We start from the raw sequence: 25,818 nt of genomic DNA on the forward strand, positions 1-25,818 counted from the left end.
TACACACCTACCCTACGCGTCCATATTAGCGACCGCATACAACAGCTTACTACGCACAGCCATGCAAAGAGTATGTTCCATGATGTAAACAAAGTAAATAATTTTTCTATAATATAAATGCGTTTATAATCCAAGTAATCAAAAGTACAAGACAGCACATACAGTTTCCTTGAAATGTGTAACATTGTGCTTAGAAACTTAGTCTTCATCACTTTCCACAGGTTTCTTCTTCTTTTTCTTCCTTTTCTTTGGTTTTTCTTCTTGTTCACTTCCTTCATCTTGCTCCTCTTCATAGAATTCTGGTCGTGCTTTGGCTGATTTGATTCTTTGATTCAAATCTTTGGATATCTTCTTAGCTTCTGATTCGTCTCCACCACCCTCTAAAAATATTATGTTTATGGAAACAGTTTATTTAATGAGTGAATTTTTGTCTTGATTTATTTTCAAATTTGAGCCATGGGAAGCATTTTGTTTGTTTGTTCCAGATACATTTTACAATTACCCATCAAACAGATTCCATTCACTGTTAATTTGGGGAAGATATCCGGTACATCACATCGGGATCTTTTATTTGAGTACCTTGTTTTGTTATCAAAAAGAGTAGCTTGTAAAATTGACAAGAAGCACCTCCACCCACGCACGTATGCACGCCCACACACATTTGTTCCTTAGGGACCGATGGTTATTTACGGCAGGGGGGGAATGGGCGTTTTAGAAAAAATATCGACAAAAAAATTTGCGTTCCCCCCTCGCGTCCGCTCAATATTTTCGGATTCCCCCATGTTTTCCAGAATTTCTCCATTTAAAATTTAACAATCCCCCCTCCTGGTTCAACGAAAAATTTTGCATTCCCCCCTCAAGACCCCCAAAAATTTTGGGTTCCCCCCTGTCATAAATAACGATCGCTCCCTTACAAATCTTTGGCAGACACTTCTAAAAATAGGATACATCATTTGGATATGCAGAGGGAGTAATGCTAAAACCCCACAGCCATAACGCTGTCCATAGACCATTGAAACATGCTCGGTCATAGCTTTCTCAGTCTGAGTACAATAATCAGTGTCACTTCAATGTAATATGTGCATTGCACGTATTGGGCAAGAACATAGTTGACTCCGACAATTGAATGTCCGGTACTATAGTTTACCTTCAACAGCATTATGTATCATCTCATTCAAGTCTTCTTTACTCATCTTACTCACTGCTGCCAACTGACCCAGGAAATTCTTCTCATGTTCCTGTATAAACAAACAAATAATGCATGCATGTAAATATACTAATTATAAGAGCCTCAAAAGGTTTACCTGCCATGCAAAATATTTAGATTAGAAAATCTAAATATAAGAGAAAAGTAAAACATTTGAGTAGGCAAATGGGTTATGGACTGTACAATCAGTCAAAGTGAGCAAAGAACTTTCCCATTTCCCTAAGAATTAATCTTGATTTTTGCAAAGTGCAAATGATTTACTGTGGCTACTTTGAACTTTACAAAATTGAACTTTGATTTATGCAATTTTTTTCCCAACAAGAATCTTTGCAAGATTCAATTATAGGTTTCAACTTGCATTACACAGATCCTGGGTTTGTCATCCAGAAGTCAATTTGACCAAAATTGCAAAGACAAATAAATGTTTATTATAAATGCTTCTTGGAGAACTTGGATTACTCCCGAGCTGTATCTATTGTTACCGTAAAGATTTGCCAAATGGTGCACTTGTGCATCTTTGCCTTGAGATAAATTTCATGTGCAAAATAGAGAGCTCATTCTTCTGAAAGCCAAACAAGAATTAAGGTTCTGTGTCCTTATTTGTTGGTGGTAATTGTACAGTCAGGTACTTTTAGGTTCCACTATGTCAAGGGAGCCCATAGCGTCATTAGGCGAGTTTTTACAGTATGAAATTACTCCTATTACCTTGTGGGAATTAATATTTTCTGTACCATCTGATAGAGAAACCAAAGATCCACATATTCTAACCCTGCTCACATACCTGTAGTTCTTTCTCCATGGCTTCTCCTAGCTGTGAATTAAGTTCCTCCTTCTGTTTGGCCATCTCTAGCTTCATTTCTTGCTCCATCTTATCCATCTCCTGCTTGTGACGATTATCCTCTAGAATCTTGTTCAGAACAGTCAGAGCAGATCTAAATGCAAGACAATGGATTCATGGAAATTAGTTTTTGATTCAATTTAATTGACATGATTAGTTTTCATAATGTAGAAGTGGTACATAAAAATGTGATGTCATAAATTATTATTTATTATGTTAATTTATTTTATGTGATGTAATCAAAGATAGTACAATTTTGCAGCACTAAGCCAGCAAACATAAAACGTTTCCGACATTACTCGCAAAAGGTTAGAAAATGTTGCCAGAAAGGGTTTAAATGTCAGGTTATATATAAAGGGTATAAAATGTTTTCATAACATTCAAAATTTTTTTTTGAAACTTACTGGAAAATATTCTAACATAATGTTATTTATGACAAAATATGTTTGCAAAAATATTTTACAATAACATGTAGTGTGTTTTTATACAAAATGTTTAAAAACGTTTTTATTCAAAATTTTTACCAAAACCAAACCCCAAAATATAACATGTTTGATATGCGACATGATCTGCTCCATGGGGGCCAAAGGAGGCATTTTTGAAAATTGAGTTACCATTGTAGTAACATTAGGCTATGATATACTGAAAACACCAAAGGGCTAGCATACTTGGTTCTAAAGTTATGAGGTTTTGTGATGTGTATTTTCTTATGTATTTCATTGTTTTTTAATCCATATTTTTGCCTTTATCTCAGTTTCAAATTTGCCGCCTTTGGCCCCCATGGACCAGATCGTGTCACATATCTTCTTTGTGTTTGCTGGGAAGTATATGGCATTTCAGTCTAACACTAACAGGTATTCTTGAAAATAATGAATAATGCTACGGTTGGTGTACCTAAATTAATATCAATGATGACCAACATTCACACATGAAAAACCAATCCTGCCTGTTCACTTGGACTATTTTTTGTTATTTCTACATTATTATCTTCTAGGATTGTTGCAGTTTGAGATACACATGTGTCGGCAATGTTGCCTCCGGCAAATTGGTCCATTATATGGGCCAGATTTTGTCAATGGCTTATATTAGTTGTACTGCCATTTACACTTTTATTGACAAAGACAGGTTAAATTCCATGAAGCAATAAACTGAAACATGTTATAGATATATCAACAGAGCTAAATTATACGGTATCCTAAATGTAGGGTATCACTCATCATATGGGGGGGGGGGAGTATTTCTAGAATCTTCCACCAGTCTAAATGCTTGCCTCATATCTATGAATGTAAGTATTACACCTTTTGTCCCAATAATGTTTTAATTTGCTTCTTTGTCTTAATAAATGTTATAATATACAAATATTGACTGCTATGAGGGGCATGGTTAAAATTATAGGCCCAAAGTGATCACAAAACCGTGACTATGCCCCGAGGCGTAGCCGAGGGTCATAGCATGGTTTTGAGATCACTGTGGGCCTGTAATTTTAACCATGCTCCGATTAGAAAGCAGTCAATATTTGTTTTATATTACCAAATTTAAAGATTCTTGTCGGAAGAGAAATTAATAGTTTCAATGCGAACGGCGCAGATTAGCACGCGAAAACCTTAACATGTGCGTAATATCATTTTACGCTGGGAACAAAGCACACGCAGAACTGTGCCTGGGGAATAGTTACTTTTGCGGGCATAGTCAAAATTATGCCCATGCTTTTAACCAATCAGATGGCGGGAATCTTTAGATGAGGTATATAATTAATATTATGTGGTTCATTAGTATGTGCATTTGTACTCACGCTTTTATCTTACGACTTCCATATGGACTGGTTGGTATTAGTTTTGTGCAAAGTAGATGGTGCCAGGATGTTAAGTGTAGGTGAAGTTAGAAGTCACAGTACATATGAGGGAAAATATACAAAATTATATAATTTAAGTTGTCTATAACTTTCCAAATACAAAAGCACTGTCTTTTGGAGGGAGAGCAGTTTACCTCAACATGCTCTTTTCAGAGCCACTGAATTGTCAGTATGAAAGAGGCAACCTACTTTTGTGACTCTTTGGAAAGCTACCAGCCTTTCAAAGGGGTAGTTCGCTTGAAGGAGTCTTTTCAGAGCCACCAAATCTTCAGTACACTGTTAGAACACATGTTAAAATTTTAACCAACATGGATTGAACCACACAATTGAACCAGGTGAACCACACAATTGTTGGTTAAAAATTTCCTTGTTGGTTAAAATTTTAACATGTGTTCTAACAGTGTAGGTAAGGGGCAATCTACTTCTGTGACTCTTCAGCGTCACCTAATATTAATTAGGAAAGGGGTGCAAATAAACAACTCTTTTCAGGGCCACCATTTCTGAATTAGATAAGGATCATTCTGCTTGTGTACCATTGACCAAAATACAGCCACTCTGATACAAGGCAAGGAGTAATCTATGTGCAGAATTGAAATCGGTTGATCATTAATTGTACACTAAATTCTGTCTTAGTACAAGTAGGGGTGCTGTGATCTTTTCTATTATAATTAGACTTATGACATGATTTCCATTATTGCCTACAAATCATTTTAGTTTCAGATTGTGTTTAGGTCCCTGATTGTAGAGTTAGGATTTAATATTAATGTGCAAATTATTTAATTGAGTTTTCTAGTGTAGATTTATTTAGCAATTTACTTACGTTGACTTTAGTGTGGATTGCCTTTCCTTCTTTTCCTCCTCCAGTTTTCCAAGAATGGACCTAAAAAATTGAAACACCATATAACATGATTAATATCAGTACTAAAATACCACATCATTTACTTGCTTTTGATATCTTAAACACAAATGTGACGTGTCATGTCAAAAGGAGACACTTTTGGGCAGGATCGTAAATGGAGAAATAGCATTCCCCTGGATGCAATAATAATTAGTATATGATATGTAGAATGTGAATGGTGAAGTTAATTTACTTGCGGGGAGGAGATGAGTTTAAGTGACCGCTCATAATAGGTTCAAATTGCAACCAGCCTAATCACAAAGCTCCTGTGGCGAAGTGGTTAAGGCACAGGTCTTGTAAACCTGAGGTCCTGGGTTTGATTCCCGGGCGGGATCACTTTTTCTACTTGTGTCCTTTAATATTTGCGACGGCGAACCTGGTGAAATATTAGATTACATTAATTTCAAAAACAAAGTACTTTGTCACTCACCTTTCTTTTGTCATTTTAATGGCATCTATTTTCTGTGCCAATACTTGTGCCTGTTGATCCTTTGCTAGTGATATCTTGGACCGTATCGCCGCCAGGTGTTCAAAATGCTCTTCCATAATCTTCTCTGTCCTGCGTTCTGACAATGTTTTGCTGTCTGCAACAGAGTCAACCATTTGCTCCTAAAGAGAAGAAATAAATTAATAAATTAAAGTTGTGAAATCAAATTAACAAATATGTGACACAATCTGGTCCATGGAGGCCAAAGGTGGCAAATTTGAAATTGAGATAATCAAAAATACGGTGTAAAAACAATAAAATACATAAGAAAGTAGACATCACAAAATGTCATAACTTTAGAACCAAGTATGCTAGACCTTTGGCATTTTCAGTATATGATAGCCTAATGTTTGTATAAGGTAATAATTATAGAAACTCAATTGTCAAAAATGTCTCATTTGACCTCCATGGACCAGATTGTGTCACATATAAAGTTGTGGAATTAAAACAAATTCAATATAAAAGATAGAATGATACATATTTTTAACAATTTCCTAATGAACATAATCTGGAACTACTGTGCAATGGCAGAAAACTGCAGGCCGGCCACCTACCTGTAGCTCTTTGAGAGCTTTATCCTGTTCTTTGATAATAGCTTGTCTTCTAGCCTGTCCTACTTGTAATTTAGCAATGACTGCACTAAGTCTCATGTCTTGTCCTTTGATAGCAATGTCTGTCTCTTTAGCAAGCAAACTACGTAACTCTAACATGGCTTTCTCCTCTGCTTCAGCAATATCCTGCTCTTCCAACTTCTGCTGTTCCTCCTGAAAAATGATAAGAGGTAATAGAATATTAACTTCTGTCGAAATATACTGTCTTGACTATGAACTGGTGGATCAATCAATCCAAGCATTCAATCAATCAACGAACATATCAAATCATTGAATAAATTGAACTATCAACCAATCAACCATTTAATTAATCAATTGTACAATCAACCAATCAGTCAAGAAACTAATCAATTATTCATCAACCAGAAGTCGTGTTCACACAGTCGGATATAAGTGAGTTATTAGTGACTTATTACCGGTATTAGGCGACTTAAATCCGACTGTGTGAACACGGCTAGAGATAAGTATTTAAATGCATCACCAACTCAATCAATGAAGTGATCAACCAAACATATATCCCTGGATTTGGATTAAAAAGGTCCCAAGTTAGAACTTCTTGCCTCAGTTGAATTTCTTTAATTGGCTCAGTAATATTTGTTACTGGATTTTAATGCTGCACGGAATCTGTTTAATTGTAGATTCAGTTGAAATCCATACACCTCCTATGCAAGACATGACCTTTATCTTCCACACAGGGAGTGTGAATTTAAAATGGGGTTAGGCCCCCCCCAAAAAAGGTTTGTCTCAAAGCTTGCGCGCGCGTTTGTAAAATCCCACGATTTGACAAAAAACAAATGCGGAAATTTTTTTTATTTCAAAAAAAAAAAATGTTTTTAGTTTTTTCCAGAAAAAATTGCCGAAAATCAGACTTTTTTCTCAAAATACCATGAAAAAAAGTCGGGATTTTTTCAAACAAAAATTCAAATTTCTCGTGAGCTTTGAGACAAACTTTTTTTTTTTTTTTTTTGCCTTACACGAATGGGTGCTGGCTCCATTTGAAATTGACACACCTTGTGTGGGAGATTAAGACCATGTCTTCCATAGGGTGGATGGAGTTCAACTGATATAGCACATTGCTGTTATGTCTTTTGATTGTGATTCTAGTGACCATGCCCTTGGATGAGGAAATAATCAATATATTCACTATAAGTAATTCTATAAAATTGTTGAAGGGTACATATCAAATTGACAGATAATGCTGCTATATTTGAATACCAATCACTACTTCAACTTACATGTTCTTTCTCCATCTTTTCTAGTTCTTTCTCAGTAGCATCTCCCTTACCAACCAATTCCATTTCTTGTTTCTCTTTCAGCATTGTTACTCTAGCTCTTCTCTTTGCCAGTTTGGCTTCCACACTGAAAAAGAAAAATAGTTATTTAATTTTCAAATTAAAATAAGTTCAATTTACCAGATTCTTAAACCGAATAATGCTGGTTTCTGCAAGACATATCTGTGCAATGTTTGTCATATGTGTTGGGATAATGTGGAGGTCCAGGGTTTGCTGTTGGAAGTTAGTTTGGAAGGTGAATTTTGGAAACAGTTGACCTTTTTTTGGAAGATTTTAGGGAAAAGTGAGCTTTTTAGGGCACCACAAAAAATTGGGAGGATTATAGGAGGATTTTAGTAGATTTGGGTAAAATTTTGATTCATCTTGGATCAATTTCAGTAATTTGGGGCAGAATTTTAGGGATTGATGGGTACTTTGGGTGCATATGAGGGGATTTTTGGACCTTGCCCCTCACCCCTTCCCTGGCTACAAGCCTGGACAAGATACTGAAAAACAATAATATAATTAGGCACCAAGATTGTTTTTTGATGGGAAAGCTATGCCAAGTCAAATATTTTCTGTCTAAAGCATTTTAGAAATGTCACTTCAAAAGGTACACATGTTGGCAAAATCTGCTGTGATTCAATAAACAGCACTTCCTCCTGTTGAAATAAAGTCCCTCGCATACACATACTTAGCTGTAAAGTTATGAACTTGTTAAATATCCATTCTCTTCTGATTTTGATTGTCTTTTGCCCCTATTTTTGCCTATATCTCAATTCTATTATTGCAGACTTTGGGCTGAATAGATCAGATAGTGTATACATATTACACATTTATCATATTATAGTTTTTATACTTACACTTTCTGATGTCTGAGTCTTGTCATTTGTAGATGGTTGTTCAACACTCTTGTATCCTGCTCATGTTGTAGCATAATCTTTTCTCTGGCACTATAAAGAAATACAAAAATGTAAAAAAGTTAATATTGGTCATGGTTTGAATTTACTACATGTAGTGGTAAAAATAATTCTAATAAGGGCTACTACAGACTTTTAGTGGAAGTAGAATATTTGATGTAGCATGTATTTGTTATTTAATCTATTCCCATCTTATTTCCAGTAATGTTTTTTTATAAGCTCTGACGAATGTTTGATGACATAAAATCAATTATATATTTCCACCCGACATTCTACATAACATATTATCGATTTTACATCATCAAACATTTGTTATAACTTAATTTGGTGCAATATTGTTTGGATTTTTTTTTCTGCCAGGGTTTCTCAGGTTGTGATTTAAAAAAAATGAGCCTTTAAGATAAATAGGCTCATTTGTTAGAAGCAACTTTCACCAAATGACCTTTTTTTTTTCAAAATTAGTGTCCATTGCCAATGTTTACCCCAAAAAGATCATTTGGGTGAAAATATAGCTTTTTTTCTTAAATTAGTGAACATTCATGTCTTCATCATGTTGCTAACACAATCCAAATAAGCATGGGATCCGGGCATGGGATCAATTAGAAAAAGTAAGATGTCCAGGAGATTTTTACATGATAACATAACAACATGGTCCATGCTTTAAATGATTCAACCTCAAAATTATATTTTGTTTATTGCCTTTTGGTCTGACTCAATTCTCGCTATTACGCAATAAGAGCGCCGCCAGCGGTTTGCGATGTAATCGTGATGTATCATGGGAAAATCGTGATGTATCATGGGAAAAGGTCGACATCAAGTCCATAATCTGAATATTACCATGCTATTACATAGGAACACGTGACAATATTTTTAGTTTGTCAATATAGCGGTATTACCATAATCGATAGAGAAATAATATATTGTGCACATTTCAAATCACATTATTAAGTATTATTGAGTATCGATTCGCGTGTAACACCTTTATTTTGACAAACTAAAAAATATTGTCACGTGTTCCTATGTAATAGCATGGTAATATTCGTATGTCGCGGACTTGGATGTCGACCTTTTCCCATGATACATCACGATTACATCGCAACCGCTGGCGCGCCTTATTATTGAATAGCGAGAATTAAAATAACAATATCTATGGAAAACAATGTTGAACCTCAAAATCACTAACTGCCTCACAAAGCCCAAACATTGTTAGTACACTAGCTGTGAGATAAGCGTTGGCATAGCCTAGGGGGATCAAAGGTGGGGGGAGCTGCCCCCTCCTGTGGAACATCTTACCCACCCTTCTTATCTCCTGTGGGATGATGGCTGCCATAAATTGTCTTAGATTTGTAGGCCTTTTCACCCCCTTCCCATCTTGGCCGCTCTGAAAAATCCTGGCTATGCTAATGGGGATAGAGCCTATACACAATAATGACTTACTCTACATCCAGTCCTCCTTGTGATTCCAGAAGTTTAGACACTGTTTTCTCCTGCTGTTCCGTCAATTGTTTTTGCTCCACCTGAGCTTTCTGCCATTCTTGTTCCCACTGTGTCTTGCGTGTCTCTATTCTTTCTTGTAACTCGGCATGCTGATTCTTCCTTTGCTTATCTAAGATACCTGTGAATTGGTAATTAAAATAATACCATCTATCACTTGAAATGCAACTCAAACAGGTTGTCTATTCATTTAGAGACTGCTTTGCGTGAAAACTTATTAATTACTTGGGCCTATATACCTGTCTTTCTGCTACAAGGAGAGTCAACGCTTCTCACATTCTCCAAAATGGAAAACTCGGAATACTTTGTAATATTGATAAATAATCCTTTAAACTAGATTCCTGAAGTATTTCAGCAAGCTCTTCTCAAGTTTAATATTTTTTATGATCTGAAAAGTTTTTGAAAAAGAGCAAACAAAGGCCAAAAAGATATCTAGAAACAATACTACATCAACAGGTTTGCTGTCGATGAAGCTTTCATTAGGATTAGCTCTGATATATTCAGAACTGTTTATACTATATGCATGCTCGGAGGCTTTCTCACCTTCAAATTCCTTGACATTAGCAGCGTGTTTACGTAACATCTTAGATGCCTCTTTCTTGTCTAGCCTAGCTTGTTCCTTGACTGTTTCAAAGAATGAGTCTTCTTGCTGGTCAACTGATTCTGTTCGGGTTTCTTCCAGTTGCTGTCAAAATAAGCCAATTAATCAAGTAAAATCAAGCATTCAAGAGAAAAAATGTAACATGGAATTTGGAAGCAACCATTATTAGGTGTGATTCAAAATTCCACTCTTATATTATACCTTTTTGGAGTGCAAATCTGCAGATGGACCTAAGTAATGGCCGAATGAATTCTGACCATAACTTTACTTGTTGGATTTGTCTATATCATGTGTGTTATTATCAATCATTGTGGTCAGGTTTGAACAGAAGGCACAAAACACAGCTGCCTCAATTGATTCAGGTTGAATCCATGAATGAGGCAGAGGCACATGACTCCCTTAAATAGCACTGTCACAAAAAACCATATAGGGAGAGTGAGGGGTGTGAGTGGCATGCAATGATAGTATACACATGTGTGACCAAATATTTCATGACACCTTCTAATTATTTTTAAAAATTAAGTTTCACATACCCTACCAGTAAAAAATACCCCCTAACAAAAGAATACCTTTTACCAAAGTTTGGTGAAGCAAAAATGTACCTTTTAACCATATCCATGGTTTAACTTAAAGTCATAATGTACGATCTTTTTTCAGAATTTACCTTTATTTTTTTCAAAACCGATTTTTTGGCATATTTGTAATACTTACACATGTTCTAACTTAAATCTTTGAGCAAACTGTCAAATTTGTCCTATTTGTAGTAAAAGCGGGACGATTTTCTGTTGGTCCGACATAAAGTCATAATTTTTTTAGATTATGACTTTATGTCGGCCATAATCGCATAAACCGTAGTCTCAGTACAAAACTAGCTTGAGTTACGCTCCCTCCACATGTGGAGGAGCGTAACTAAACTGGCCAATGAGGAGACTAACTCTGAAGCCGCACTCGCTGTCCTAATCCAAATAGTGCGAGATGTTTCGAGTGATAGAGGTGAAGATTATGATGTTGTTTCTTTGCAAATTCCCAATGTTTTTCGCTTCCAAATGTATTGGGAACTTTCATAATGATTGTATATTATCATTTTAGAAGAAAAAAAGACAAATCTAAAAATTTAAAAAGATCGTACATTAAGGCTTTAAGTTTTGAATATTTAAAAAACAAAACAATCCTAAACATGTTACTGTAATCTATATCAGAATTATTTTCTTTTTGTTCATGCTTGGGTCTCCTAAACCTTGGGACAAAAATTTAAAGACAACTTAAATTTATCCGGTAATGCAACTTCTTTCACCACAACAAACCAATTATGATAGTATCATTTCATTGCTCTTTCAAAAGTCAATTATTAGAGAATAAAGGTATTGTTTTTAGCCACTGGAGTGCATCTATCGTCTCATATAACACGGGCGACATCATTATTTTAAGTAAAACAACGAGGTGGAGCCGAGTTGTTTTACGCCAAAAATAATGATGTCGCCTGTGTTATATGAGACGATAGATGCACGACAGCGGCTATAAACAATACCTTTATTCTCATTCTTAAACACTTCAATTCAAATTAAAATATCATAAGTATTACAAATTTTAATCAAATTAAATTCTACAGTTTACAAGGAATTACCTAGGTCTTAAAATCGATCAGTCCCATTGTTGTAGTGCGCCTCCGATTGGTTCAAATAGCAAGTATGCGTATCGCGTCGACGCACACGCGCTGACCCGTGTGATATCGTGTCATATCACAGAGGTAAGAACCAATAAGATTGCAGGAATGTTCTCAAGTGTTTAAGAATATATAATAGTCCTCTTACCTTTCTCATGGTGCTTAATTCCTCTGCTTCATGATAGTCAAGTTCATCAATAAGATCATTACGTGCATTGCGTTGTTGCTCCAGCAGGTCATGATGAGCCTACAGAAAAAGAAAAATATTATTTGAAAATTCAGATTGCTTAATTACATAAACCAAGCATAGATATCAAACATCCCATTAGGAATACTAGTAGATCCATAGTTAAACCAGGTGCTTTATTTTAATAGTCTGCAAAGCATGATATTATTACAAGCAACAATTTAAAAAGATTGGCACAAGTTTGTAGGGCCTTACCTGCACAAAGTCTGCAGGATTGACAGCCTTCATAGCAGCTTCCATCAGCTGCTGCTTCTCTTCCAACTGCTGTCGTTCCAACTGATGAAGACGCCTTTGACGATGTTGCTGGAGCTTCTCTGCAAGCTGCTGACTGTTCCTGAACACCTCTGTCATTTGGAAATGTAAAAAAGTTAATTATGGTTGTTACGTAGGCCTATATCCACATACTTTTTTAAAAACAATAAGACAATATTCAATGATTCCATTATAATACTGAAAAATGATGAAGTAAGAATTTCAATGGAATGAGCACCTTAGGCAGTTCCATTTGAATTTCATACACCCTCTGAGAAAGATGCAACCTGAATCCTCCCCTGAGGGACAGTGACTCTCAAATGGAGCTGCTAATGTTTTAATTCCATTTTAAATTCATACTCCCTCTTTCCAAAATTTCCACAGAGGTAGTGTGGATTTCAAATGGAATAGCCCTATACAAGACTCACCAGCCTGGTGGTTCTCCTGTACTCTAGCCAGGTCTTCTTCATATTGCTTCATGATACTGAAATAAAAAGCACCAAATAGTAGAGTTTATAAGGCTATTTAGTAACTTTTTTCCTAGTGAGTACCCTTTCTCCCAGTACTTTAAAAAAAAAAATTTTTATAGAAAATCACAATTCTAGATTTGCAAGATATTTATTAATAGGTTGTTCTGCCCATTAGACAATGATGATAAAATTGATAATTATGATGATCATGATAACAATGACAATGATGACAGCATCAACCGTCAATCCATAGCTATCCATCTACATGATAAAATGAGCCCCAAATATCACATTCTTGTGAGATTAAAATGTCTGTCTGTTTCTGTTGAGATTGTAGGCATGATAAGGAATCTAGAAATCAAGAAACTATTTTAATCTCATAATGATTCGGCCAGTGCCCAGAGATGGGTCTTGGTGGCACCAAGGGGGTGAATTTCAGGGGGAAAAATCAACCAATTTTGCACAAAATTGCTGCAAAAAGTGGAAATGTGTGTGATTTTGGTGTTTTTGCCTCAAAAGTGTGGGGGGACTAGAGGGGGGGGGGAAGTAAAATATTTGGGGTGGAATGCCTCCTTGCCCCATTATATCCTTATTACTTTAACAAGATGAGATGATATGAGAAGGAGTTTGTAACACAAATCTCTACATACATAAATGACAGCCAGTGAAAAAATTTCACTGACAAACCATTGTGGATTTGAAACTGGGATCACCCTCTACCAACTCAACTAATGAGTGATGTGATGTTATTATCTATAGGCCTTCAGTTCAATGAGATGAGTTTATTAACCAACCTTTGCACCTGTGCCTCTGTGATATCCTTGCTTTCACACAGTGAGGTAGCTGATTCTTTGAGATCTTGTACTCTGAATATGTTGCTCTTCTGTTCAGTGCTTCCAACTGACATGTATTGCTCCGATAAAGCTTGACGCTTGGCTAGACGCTCTTGTAACATCTTGAAGAGAAAAAAAAAGAAAACATTTGAAACTGTGAATACTTCTGCATACAAAAATACTAAGGTACATCTACAGAACAATGGAGTATATACCCAGAACCTTTATAGCAAGGGACATGCAATGAAAACATTATGCCATTTTGCCTGTGTTTTCTGCAAAACATCAAGGAGAAATGTGAAGCCACAAACAAAGATGATCATTTGTATGAAAATTGCAGACATCTGGTGGAACAGAAAAACATTGGACATGTATATACCGTATTTCGTCAAATAAACGCCCCCAGGGGCATTACATTTTCCCAAAGGGGGCGTTTATTCAAGGTCAATTTTAGAACGATAATTCCCGTTAAAATCATTAGGTAAACTTAAAACTCACGCTAAAATGACGAACTATGAACTAGAAACACTGACTTTTGGTCCACTTCCGGGTTTCCAATCCAGATTTTCGCCAATTATTGACGCTATTATCGACCATGTGGACAACTTGGTAAGCTTACTACACAAGATAGCATGGAAATATCGGCATTTTTGAAACATCTTGGTTGAAAAAAGTGATGGGGGCGTTTATTTGAAGGGGGCGACTATTTGACGAAATACGGTACTTGTCTTAAAGAGGAAGCCCCACCAGAGCAGTTCTTCTGGGGTGAACCAAACCTGCCTGGTTACAAAATTAATCAGTAACAAGGGTATCTCTGATTTTGACAGGTGCTAATTGATGTTTTAATGTTATTGCATCAATTAGCACCTGTTAAATTCAGAGATATCCTTGTCACTGATTAATTTGATAACCAGGCAGGTTTGGTTCACCCCAGAAGAACGGACAGAATACATGTCCCCAATTTGGTGAGTAACAAATATACACTGGACCTACCAGTGATTGTCTGACAGCCTCCTGGCCAATCATGGCTTCTGCTGTTGCCATGTTCTCCATCAGCTTGGTTACCAAGGCATCAATCTCTTCATCAGATAAGGATGAATCCTTCTTCAAGTCATCTTGTAATCCTATTTGGGCATTTTGAACTATGCTTGCCTGTAAAAGTTAAAGATATCAAATTAGTTTTAAAAGGGCATTTCGTGATCCACAGCCTCATCCCCCCACTTTTCTCAAAAAAAGTTGAGATTTTCACATCACTGGAAACCTCTGTCTACATAATGTTTATGTACAAAATATTTCTTGCAGATTAATTCGTTTAGCAAAGATATTGTGAAATTTGAATTTCGTTCTGGTGCACCAGAGCGAAATTACAACGCATTGTCTATGGAGCAGTGTAATACACATAATCATGCATAACTCATGAACGCATAAAATCAGAATCAACTGAAATTTTGGGAATAGGTTTTTTTTTTTTTGGATGTCTAATGAAAAATGACATAAATAGAGGATGCTAGGATCACGAAATACTCCTTTAAATGATGAAATAATAATGATGTAAGATACAAGAATACAGCGATATAACGGTGTAATAGGCAGTTGGTACTGTTTAAAGGTGGGAGACCTGATTGAGAGCATCATACCCCATATTACCCAGGACATTACCCCATCAAAATGCAGATTTTGGTATCAAGTGAAAGCTCATATTTTTCTCATTAACATATTGAACTTAGGTGTATTTCCAAAGAAATCATCAAATAACTGTCATGTACCATGTTTGAGGCTAATTTGACAGTTATATATCTTTGGAACTACACCAATTTGGAACTCCTAATTTCAATATGTTAATGTGAAAAATGGGGTCTTTCAATTGATAGCAATATACTACATGATCAATTGATCATGATGATTAATATTAATTAAAACACTGCAGACTACCAGTATTGCACTGTAGCCTGTATAAATGTCAGTAATTCCATAAGGAATTAGTCACATTTATAAGAAACATTTACATGTTCTTTTTTGCATGAATGCTAGCTTGAAAGGGACAACATTTTATGTCATAAGTTTTAAAGAATTCACTTTTCCAAATATATCGGGTCATCTTCCTTTAACCTAAAAGGCTATTGATAGTGAAGTCTTGTTAATGTTTGTAAGGTCAAATTTAGGCTACTAATTGTATTTAAACAATGCAGAAACATAAATTTCTAGCTCTAATACTGTTCTGAAGCCATATTACGTACCATATTTCGCTGATATTCTGGCCATTTCTTTTCTATAGCTTCTTGTAGTTTCAGTGGATCTTTTGATAGAGCGGTATCCTTCTTCAGTTCATCAATGGCAGCTTGATGTTCTGCAGTGACAGAGGCCTCTGCTTCATGAATGGTCTGGAACAGTCAACGATTTTACAATGAAATTAGTCTACCTGAAAATAATACTGAAATTATGTATTTTTAATCTGAAGCAAGTCATATTGTGCTAATACCTATTCAAATCCAATTACTTTTAATACACTTGTCCTGCTGAATTGGTTCAAATAGATGTAATATACCCAAATATCGAAAAATGTTAGTAATGAGTTTGACTATTAATGTTAAAATGTGCTTAAGGGGGTACTACAGCCCGCAATAAATTTGTGTCTATTTTTACATTTTTCTCAAAAACTAATAACACAGTGGTAACAAAGGTTATCCGTATTATAGGGGCAAGGAATCCAATTACTACACTGGAATTTCTGTGACCCAAGACAAGCGGTTCGTTATTTATGATAAGAAAAGAGGTACAGCTAGGGTGTACCTCATATCCTATCATATTATACTGAACCGCTTGTCTTGAATCACTGAAATTTCAGTGAAGTAATTGGATTCCTTGCCCCAATAATATAAATAACTTTTGTTACCAGTGTGTTATTATTTTTTGAGAAAAATGCAAAAATAGTCACAAATTTACCACAAGGGTGTAGTACCCCCTTAAAAATGACAAAATCATTCAGTATGAATATTTCAACTTACAACAATGGTCCAAAAATCCTCCCCAAATTCCATTTATTGGGATTGAAAGTCTAAATCTTACATCCAAACTGAACATTTTATTGATGACTTATAGCAACATTTAAGAAATTCTCTATACGAGTACATACCTGGGTGCATTGTTGCACAAACTCTTCTGCAGAATTCTCATCCAGCTTACCCTTGGCGACAAACTTTCCCAAGGATTCCTTGCCCCAATAATATAAATAACTTTTGTTACCAGTGTGTTATTATTTTTTGAGAAAAATGCAAAAATAGTCGCAAATTTACCACAAGGGTGTAGTACCCCCTTAAAAATGACAAAATCATTCAGTATGAATATTTCAACTTACAACAATGGTCCAAAATCCTCCCCAAATTCCATTTATTGGGATTGAAAGTCTAAATCTTACATCCAAACTGAACATTTTATTGATGACTTATAGCAACATTTAAGAAATTCTCTATACGAGTACATACCTGGGTGCATTGTTGCACAAACTCTTCTGCAGAATTCTCATCCAGCTTACCCTTGGCGACAAACTTTCCCAATAGAATTTGAAGCAGCAAGAGCAGGACCTTTTTTGAGCAAAAAAATATGATTCAAAGTTAGTCAAGTGTGAAGTTTTGAGGTTGGGTGCATATAAGCTCATATATGAGATAATTTATCAGCTGTGGGGACAAGACTTCCACTATGGGCAATTAGTGGAGGAAACATAATAGTAGGGATGACCAATGAACCATCAACTTGATTAGAACACACCCATAGACATGCAGGTAGCTCAACTGTGCACTGCTTGCACAGACATTTCTAAATTGAGCTTATTCTTTTATTTTTCATAATGTTTCTTTAAAAATTGGAGATGTTAATGCCAATTATGTTTTGTAACTATCCTGCAAATTACAGCATCATAACTTATTTGGTTTTTCTGTAAGTGTGAGTCAAAATTGGTCCATCGCCACAGTGCGCTTAATTGCCAGTGGCCCAGTGCAGCACTGCTCAGAATGGCACAAAATATTCAGATGAATAAGATCAGGTGAACACCTTGACCTACTGAGCTGTAATTTGGCAGAGTTGTCGTTATTACCTCTATCATACCCTCTGTAAAAAAGGTTAAAAAAATGGAGTTAAAAAATTAAATACCATCTTCCCTTTGGAATTTCCAAACACCTTTCAATCATGTTAAATAGACACCTTTCTGAACATAAATGTGAAGTTTTGGCTCATTTGTTATATTATTCACCTGATCTCAACCCTAAACATTTTCTTATATTTATACCATCTGCACTGACTTGCTGCTATACACGCACAGGAGCCGTACTTTTAAAATACTGCGCCAAATCAATAATGAGTCTTTCACTCCATTGTTAAAGTACTGTGCTTTCTGTAGCATATGGAGTGACCAGGCCCTGGAGTGTGATGGTTTTGTAGCACATGACAGTATTCATTCAAGCCTATCAAGGTCAGTTATTAGCCACTTGCTGAATGGCTGGGCATATCAGCTATCAAAGAGATACCTTATGCTGCTGCCAATCACAATAGAGGTTAAACATTTTGTTAAAACCCCAGAAGTGATATCAGGACAAAGCTGTGCATGTTGGTACTTGATTATTTGGATTCCTATGTTGAAAATCCCTTGTAGTACATTAGTATTTTTCTTATGTGTAGTGTATATTGTTGTGGAAAAAAAGTTCACCTGGACTTTTGATTTTGTGCCACTTTGGCCATTATGGATGATTTTTGGCAAATGTTTTCTAAAAGCATGATTTCAGTGCCTCGGTTTGAAGAAATACTTAATGCTATTGACTAGTAAAGTGCCATTTCATAAGAAACCCCTTTGATACTTTTACAATATGCTTGTTTCATGTTTGCATATATATTAAAATAAAGAAATATAAAAAGGTAAATATATGCTTATACCAATTTTGCTCACATTGCTATATTTAGACTTTGTCAATTTATTTCGTTCCAATGACCGGTCAGAATGGGAAACTTTGAAAATTCATAATTCGAAAAGTTTTTGACCGATTTTGACCATTTAACCACCAAAATACTTCTGTTGATGAGTTCTTTCCAGAAAACAACCTTTTGTAGCAATAGGGGCAACATGAAATTATGATGGTCATCCCTAATAATAGATTCCGTTCTTGTGATAGCAGAGGCTGCAAAAGATAAATGCTCTGCGTGCTAGCAGTGGCGGCGCTTCTGAGGGGAAAGGGGGGCATTTGCCCCCATATTTTCTTGCCCCCACAGTTTTCTCCCTAGTTTTGAGGCAAAACCCCCAAAATTACGTAATTTTTCACTTTTGCTCCCCTGAAATTCACTTCTCCCCCCCCCCCCATGGCCCCCGAAAAAAAATTCCTGGTGCCGCCATAGACTTCGACATAAAAAGTCTTTGAAATATTTTCTCTAAATATTAAGGGCTAATCTCTAAAACCTTGAACCAATACTAGGCTTGTTTGTACTCATTTTAATGCATTTTTCATGCTGATTCCAAATATGGTCCTGAAAATGTACAATTCTGAAATGTTTGAATTTTTTGATTTTTTTTGTCTGCCGTCAACACCAGCATGGAGAGAGTTAAATTTGTATCAAGATATATCATTTACAATTACATGTGTCATACTTACTGAAGATCTTTCTTGTGCCAGTTCTTCTTCCATTGTATGCGTACATCTAAAGTCTTGTAGATTCAACTCAATTTGAGTTTTCTCCCTACAATTAACAATGGAAAGGGACTCATAATATGAGTACACATAAAACATGCAAGCTATCATTTTCCAGTAGAAATTTTCCAAATGTATGAAATTTTGATTCAACAAAGCTGTCTTTATACATGAGTGATGTATAGGCACACTTGAAATATGGATATAGTTCAGAGGCATACTCGGCCATGAAGATGGGGGTGCAAAATTTCAAAATTGTCCTGCTGAACCACTACTAAAATGATATTACCAGGACAAATGTCCCCAAAGTCAAAATAAGAACAATTGTGGCTTAAAACTGTGCCTACAGAAGTTGCACATTACAACTTTTGGTAAATTTTGTCCCTGTACTTTGATGTCTCTGGTATAGTTTACATTAAAATTGAATAAAGAGAAGACAAAAGATTTTCCAGACTCAACAATCATATGATATAAGTTCATATGTAATGCCATAAGGCAAACAGAAGTTATAACTATTATTACATTTATGGGAAAATGGGAAATGGAAACTTATGAAAACAGTACATATTACGAACAAGAATTATCTTTAAAAAAGACAACACAGTTTATATTACGAGGATGGAAATCAAAAGCAATAGAGGCAATTGCAAATATCTAGTAATACAATATTAAACTGAAAGGCTTTCCAATTTACTTAAATAGTGGTTCTGGTGGTCCCACAAAAACCAATAAGAATCATTATTATGTTCTCAGAATCTTCCTTCCTATACTTTGTACAGAGTTGAAGAGTCCAATATAATCAACACTTGGACTCAAAACTTGGACTGTGTTGGATAGGCTCACCTTTTCCCCAAAAATTTTTGTTTTCTACAATTTTTTGACCAAAACTCATTTTTGACCAAAACTCATTTTTGACCAAAAATCACATTTTTGACCAAAAATCATATTTTTTACCAAAAGTCATGTTTTGACCAAGAAAAGATTCTGAAAACATAATAATGATAAAATTGGATGGTTTTTTCACCCAATACAAAACTATTGATCTCGCTATGAGTTTAAAAATTTGTCTCGTCCAATATTTTATAACTCATAGCTCGACCAATAAATTTGTGTATTGGGTTCAAACCATCCAATTTTATATCATACAAGAGCAAGAAAACACTGTACTTACAAGTTAGTCTGAATAAGAGCACATATGAGTGTGTCATTGTATTGATCCTGTCTATCCGCATCATAACTTTCTATTCTTGCATCTGAATCTTCTTGTGCTAGGCTAATGCTACTTGCTTGTTTCTTCAGCTTCTTCATGGGTGTGGATTCAGATTCTACTGCAAGTTTTGCTGCCTGTGAATTATTATGATGAAAGAGTAGAATAAGCGGTGTGCACCAAGGGGACAGGGGCATGACCCCCACTTTTGTCTACCAGTTGGTGGGATAACATCCAGTCAAAGTGGATCCTGGTGGTTTTTTTAAATGTCAGTGGGGGTATTAGCTGTTGGAATCAAGACCTTGCCCCATGTGCACTACAACATTATATTACCCCCTGATTGGTTAATCAAATAATCTGAGTAGCCAATCCAAATGACCAAATAGAGCTTTAATATCTCTTTGCAATTTTAGCTTATCTCTGATTGGCTCAAATATACATGATATAGCCGGGGGATATACCCTTCTTTGTAACCAATCAAAATAGCCCTTTGAGGCAAATAATTTGCCCAGTAGTGCCCATGGGGTCACAACTAGCAGACATGTCTGAACAGAATCTTTTGCGGTCTTAATAATTACTTTTTTATAACTTTCTTTCTTATATCCTCAACATGTCATCTAATATTGCATATTATTCCTTATGGTACAATTTTAAAGCTTTTGTGCACCCATTGATGACGGATGCATTTGTTTCTCCAGTGACGTAAACAAATGGGGGCTGAGGCCACACCCCCACCTTTGTCAGTCAGTCTTAGGAAATGCACCCAGTCAAGGGAAAATTATGGGGTCTCCAATTTTGGCAAGCAAAGCAAGTTGGGAAATTTTTGAGTTAAGGGGAATCAAACCTGGCCCCACACCACTTTTGAAAACCTGCAGAGGCCATTGTGTTTCTTTGCAAATAATTATTAACCATGTTAACTGCAACTACAACCAAATCAAATACTAAATTATAGATTCATTCAGCTCTAAACATGATACCTTTTTAGGCTTCCTGTTAGGATAAATTGGCTCATATCTGTCATGGTTCACTTCAAGTCCTTCTTCACTCTTCTGGATCTGTAAAAGAAATTTGTCATTTTTTATCAAAAAAGTATAATACGTAAAACTATTCATTAATAAAACAGGACTTTATAAAATTAGTAAAACTGAAACATCACAAACACTTCCAACATGCTTTCTTTAGAAATATTATCGTAAAACACTCTTTAGTGCATTGGGAGCTTCCGTTTAATTAAACAGGACAATTCATTCATGTGCACCCAGCAAACACAAAACATGTTTAAAACATTTGAAAGTTATTGACAACCCTAATAACTTTTTTATTTTTATTTTCAAATTTCAATATTAAAAAAAATACATTGTTCTTGCTTAGCTATATGTTATACAATGTCACTGTGTTTTATTCCATGTACAGACTGTAACAATAAAAATTATACAATTGCCATTTCGCTTGTCAGAAAAAATTAAAAGAGATCATGGCAACAATGTTATATGCAGTGGAATCTGTAACATCTTGGCTAACAAATGAACTTTTCTTGGTTTTTTTACTAGTTCGGGCTCACACAATATGCTCAATTAACTACATGGTCCAGAAAACGAGTTGGGTCGCACATCAAGCTTGCATTGTGTAAAATCAACTTTCATGATTAGCAACTGCATTTTTGCTTTTCAGAAAAAAAATAAATGTAAAGTCTTCTTTGTTTTTTCATACAATAATATTGAAACATAAACTGTCACAGCATATTGGTTCATTTTGCCATTCCAACAATAACAATACAATCATGGCTTTATCACCTTACATTGTGGACTTGTAGTCAGGAACAAGTCTTGCTATTTTACCGAGAAAATGAACATTGAAATAAAGGCCGTTGAAGTTTAAAGTGGTCACATTTTGCACTCTGATCGAAGCTTACAGGAAAATGCGGCAGTTCTCGTTTTTCTACCTTACATTACGTGAACATCGCCCCTTGAGAAGTTTGAGCGAAATCTATTCATATCTTGATGTTTAAATCGTGGGAAAGAACTTGAAAAAAATCACATTTTATCAGCTAAAACGGAGCCATTTGACCGCTAGGTTTTTGTGAAATCAGTGCTTCCGTAGTGTTTCCATAAGATGCGCCACGCATGCAGATAAGCGTCGCGTATGCGTAGCATATCTGTGCGTTACCAAATTGCGCGATCGCAACGCGATGCGTTATTATGCGGCGTGTACCATGCTGGTACAACAAAGATTTTCTTTCCTTTTAAATTTCAAACACGAGTGGAATAGTGAAATAAAATCCTTAAAATATTGCAGTTGGAGTTTATAAATCTGGATTTTCATTCCTTGTATTTATAAAAAACATAACAAAGTACAAACATATAAAAAAAACTCAATTTCGCGAAAGAAACAATGTCTAGAGTACACAGCCGCGTTAAAGCAAGGAAGAAAGGAGCAGCACAACATTTCTTACCCTTTCCTTTGCCAACTCTCTGAAGAAACATTTGGAACAAATTAAGGCAATTATGATGCCCAATAGGAGTCCAAATATTGTTGCCAAAGACACCTCCAATGCATCAATGGCAAATAGATCCGCGGGGAAGATGGCTTCAACATCCAAGCAACTGGACGACATTGTGAACAAAGTCTGGTGTGTTTCTATCTAGTGTACAACAAGTAAACAAGAATAAAAAAATACATGCTTTTATCTAAAAAAGGTCAAATTAATGAAAGAAATTTGTGATTGGGCAACACAAATTTGTTTACTTACCAAAAAAAAGGGGGTAGGGCAGGGGCAGGGTGGAACATTAAAAATAATTTCTCCCTGACCTATGACCAGGGCTGCACCTTAAATTTGTTAGCCAATAGCCATTTGGGATGGTAATTCTAAAAAGTTTACCAGACATCAAGAAACATCAAGTTAGGGCAGCACCAATAACAAAAAACTCATACTGATAAATGATGTGTCTGTTTGCCCGGTTTTGTAAAGTTTGTGTTGCGAACTGGGGGGGAGGTACTCACAATAGGCATACTGGTTCAAATGGGAAATCCTTAGGTTTGAAAAAAAAAAAATCTTAGACATGGGTGTCTAAACACTTTGAAACATTTTCCACAACTAAAATCTGTACAAATATGGATGGTTATAACCAAAATCCTTAGATACTTGTCCCTTCTATAAGGTAGTTTACTTGTCAGAAATTGCTATGGGTATGGCAGCCAGGAGGGAACACTCATGAAAAAATTTGGGATACTGAGGCTTCACTCACCCAAATTTTACAGTAAATTCTCAGTGGCGTTGCATGAGTCAATGGGGGGGGGGGGCACCGCCATAATTGGGGCACCAGGTTTGATGGGGTGGGGTGGGGTGGGGCACAAGCCATTTTGCAGCATTTTTCCTATGGGATTTTCTAAATTTTGCGATTGATTGGGTTGGGGGTGCATGTGCCCCCGGGCCCCGGGCCCCTATGACGCTATGCCTACATTTTTGTACTGCAGAGTCAAAATTGCCTACAAATATACCCCCTTTTTTCCCCAATTTTTTAAGGGGCGATCGTGACCCTTGTTCCACCCTTTTGCACACCCGTTAAAAATAATTCAAAAATCAACACTCTGACATTAAAGTTAGGCAATCCTCATCAGTTTGGGGGTTTATATTATTTTCACGGAATAAATTGCATTATAATACTCTCTATCGGCTAGATCATCAAGTAAAAAGTATGGTACGGTATGCGATTTATTCAATCAAATAAATAAATAAATAATAATAAAAAACCTTAAAGTCAATAACAAAACAAATTTTTAGAATTTTTAGAATGGAAAGGATGCTATTATTTTTATATAAAATTGGATCGATTGAGCCCATATTTATTGGTCGAGCTAAGAGTTTTCAGATATTGATATAATATTGGATGGCTGAGCATGATACCATAACATATCGGATGAGTCGTAAAAATATCGGACGAGCCAATGGCGAGTTCGATATTTGTATGACGAATCCGATATGTTATGGTATCATGCAAATAAGCCATCCAATATTATCATTATTAGGCTTTCTTAACTCCTAATAACCCTGAAAACATAATAATGTAAAATATTGGATGAGACGTACTCGAGTCCAATATTTTAAAACGCATAGCGAGACCAATAAATATTGGGCGAAAAGCATCCAATTTTATCGTTATTATGTGTTGGATCCAATATTTTCACACACTTAAATTGATCAAAACATTAAAAATTTAAAAAATTGACTCCATTCCAGTCCATATTTCACCTCTCTTCAATTCAGTATAAACATTTCGAATTTTGTATACCGGTAATACTATCAATTTTAACTAGCTCGATATACTCGATCTATCTGAAATGACACATTTACAATCAGCCATTTTGTTACTATACTGATTAACACTATGGACGTAAAATAGTCTTTATTTAGCCGGGTTATTACATACACACAATACATGTAGTATAAACTCACCAAATTGTCACCGCTACAAAAGTACAATGTACGCCTTACGATATGTTTTTATACTGGTTTACATGTCCCGTGTTATACATGAACGTCACATTTCGTCGAGACAAAAATCTTGCTTACAAACAACATGCGCACACTATATTCATAAAATTACTACACAAGCAAGTATTGATTTCATCAAAAATTAAATCCTTATTGCCCGGGGTGGGCACTCAACATTAGAAGTGACGGGTATGTGCCTACCGGCGTTGCGAAGTAGGGGTCTATCGGGTACAAAACGTTGTTTTAAAAAGGGGGGTCATTGGGTACAAACAAAATGAAAAAGGGGGTCATTGGGTATAACATTATGAAAAAAGGGGGTCATTAAGTAAAAAAAAAAAAAAAAGGGGTCATTGGGTAGCAAAATTTTGAAAAAATGAAGCAAAATTCTATTTCTTGTTCCAAATTTTCAATACAAATTTGCTAAAATAAGAGAATTTGAAAGTTTTTGCATTATTTTGTGGCATTTTGATGATGCAATTCTAGAAAAAGGGGGTCATTGGGTAACCGCGCGACCAAAAAAAGGGGGTCAATGGGTAGCCGTACCTAAAAAAAGGGGGCCATCGGGTATGACTTTTAAAAAAGGGGTCATCGGGTATAGTCGACTTCAAAAGAGGGGGCCTATTGACAGGCACATACCGTCAGTTCTAAAGTTGAGTGCCCACCCCGGGCCTTATTGATTCGCTTCCATCTTTTAATATCCTGATATTGGAACCACTACTTGATGTTGAACGCAATTGTAAAACACGCATGCTGATTGCTGTTGTCAATGTACACAACACTGTTGACAGGTTTATCAACACGCTTCG

At 35.8% G+C, this 25,818-nt stretch overlaps 1 protein-coding gene across 1 annotated transcript; it reads right to left on the reverse strand.

Moving 5' to 3' along the window:
• Nucleotides 1-40: 40 nt before the first annotated feature.
• On the reverse strand, nucleotides 41-25,804 carry LOC140147351 (uncharacterized). Its single transcript, XM_072169128.1, has 25 exons — nucleotides 25,682-25,804; nucleotides 24,974-25,161; nucleotides 22,973-23,161; nucleotides 21,498-21,575; nucleotides 20,485-20,657; nucleotides 19,278-19,362; nucleotides 17,127-17,225; nucleotides 16,778-16,855; nucleotides 15,882-16,025; nucleotides 14,638-14,796; nucleotides 13,606-13,766; nucleotides 12,770-12,825; nucleotides 12,285-12,433; nucleotides 11,991-12,089; nucleotides 10,122-10,263; nucleotides 9,522-9,699; nucleotides 8,028-8,117; nucleotides 7,129-7,252; nucleotides 5,837-6,046; nucleotides 5,226-5,404; nucleotides 4,718-4,777; nucleotides 3,838-3,864; nucleotides 1,989-2,139; nucleotides 1,148-1,238; nucleotides 41-380 (listed from the first exon to the last, which is right to left on the reverse strand). Exons 3-25 carry the CDS (start codon nucleotides 23,132-23,134, stop codon nucleotides 199-201), a joined length of 2,877 nt encoding a protein of 958 aa, XP_072025229.1. The 5' UTR covers nucleotides 23,135-23,161; nucleotides 24,974-25,161; nucleotides 25,682-25,804; the 3' UTR covers nucleotides 41-198.
• Between the last annotated feature and the right edge of the window lie 14 nt (nucleotides 25,805-25,818).

This window comes from Amphiura filiformis, chromosome 3 (assembly GCF_039555335.1).
Source record: "Amphiura filiformis chromosome 3, Afil_fr2py, whole genome shotgun sequence".
Taxonomy (NCBI): domain Eukaryota; kingdom Metazoa; phylum Echinodermata; class Ophiuroidea; order Amphilepidida; family Amphiuridae; genus Amphiura; species Amphiura filiformis.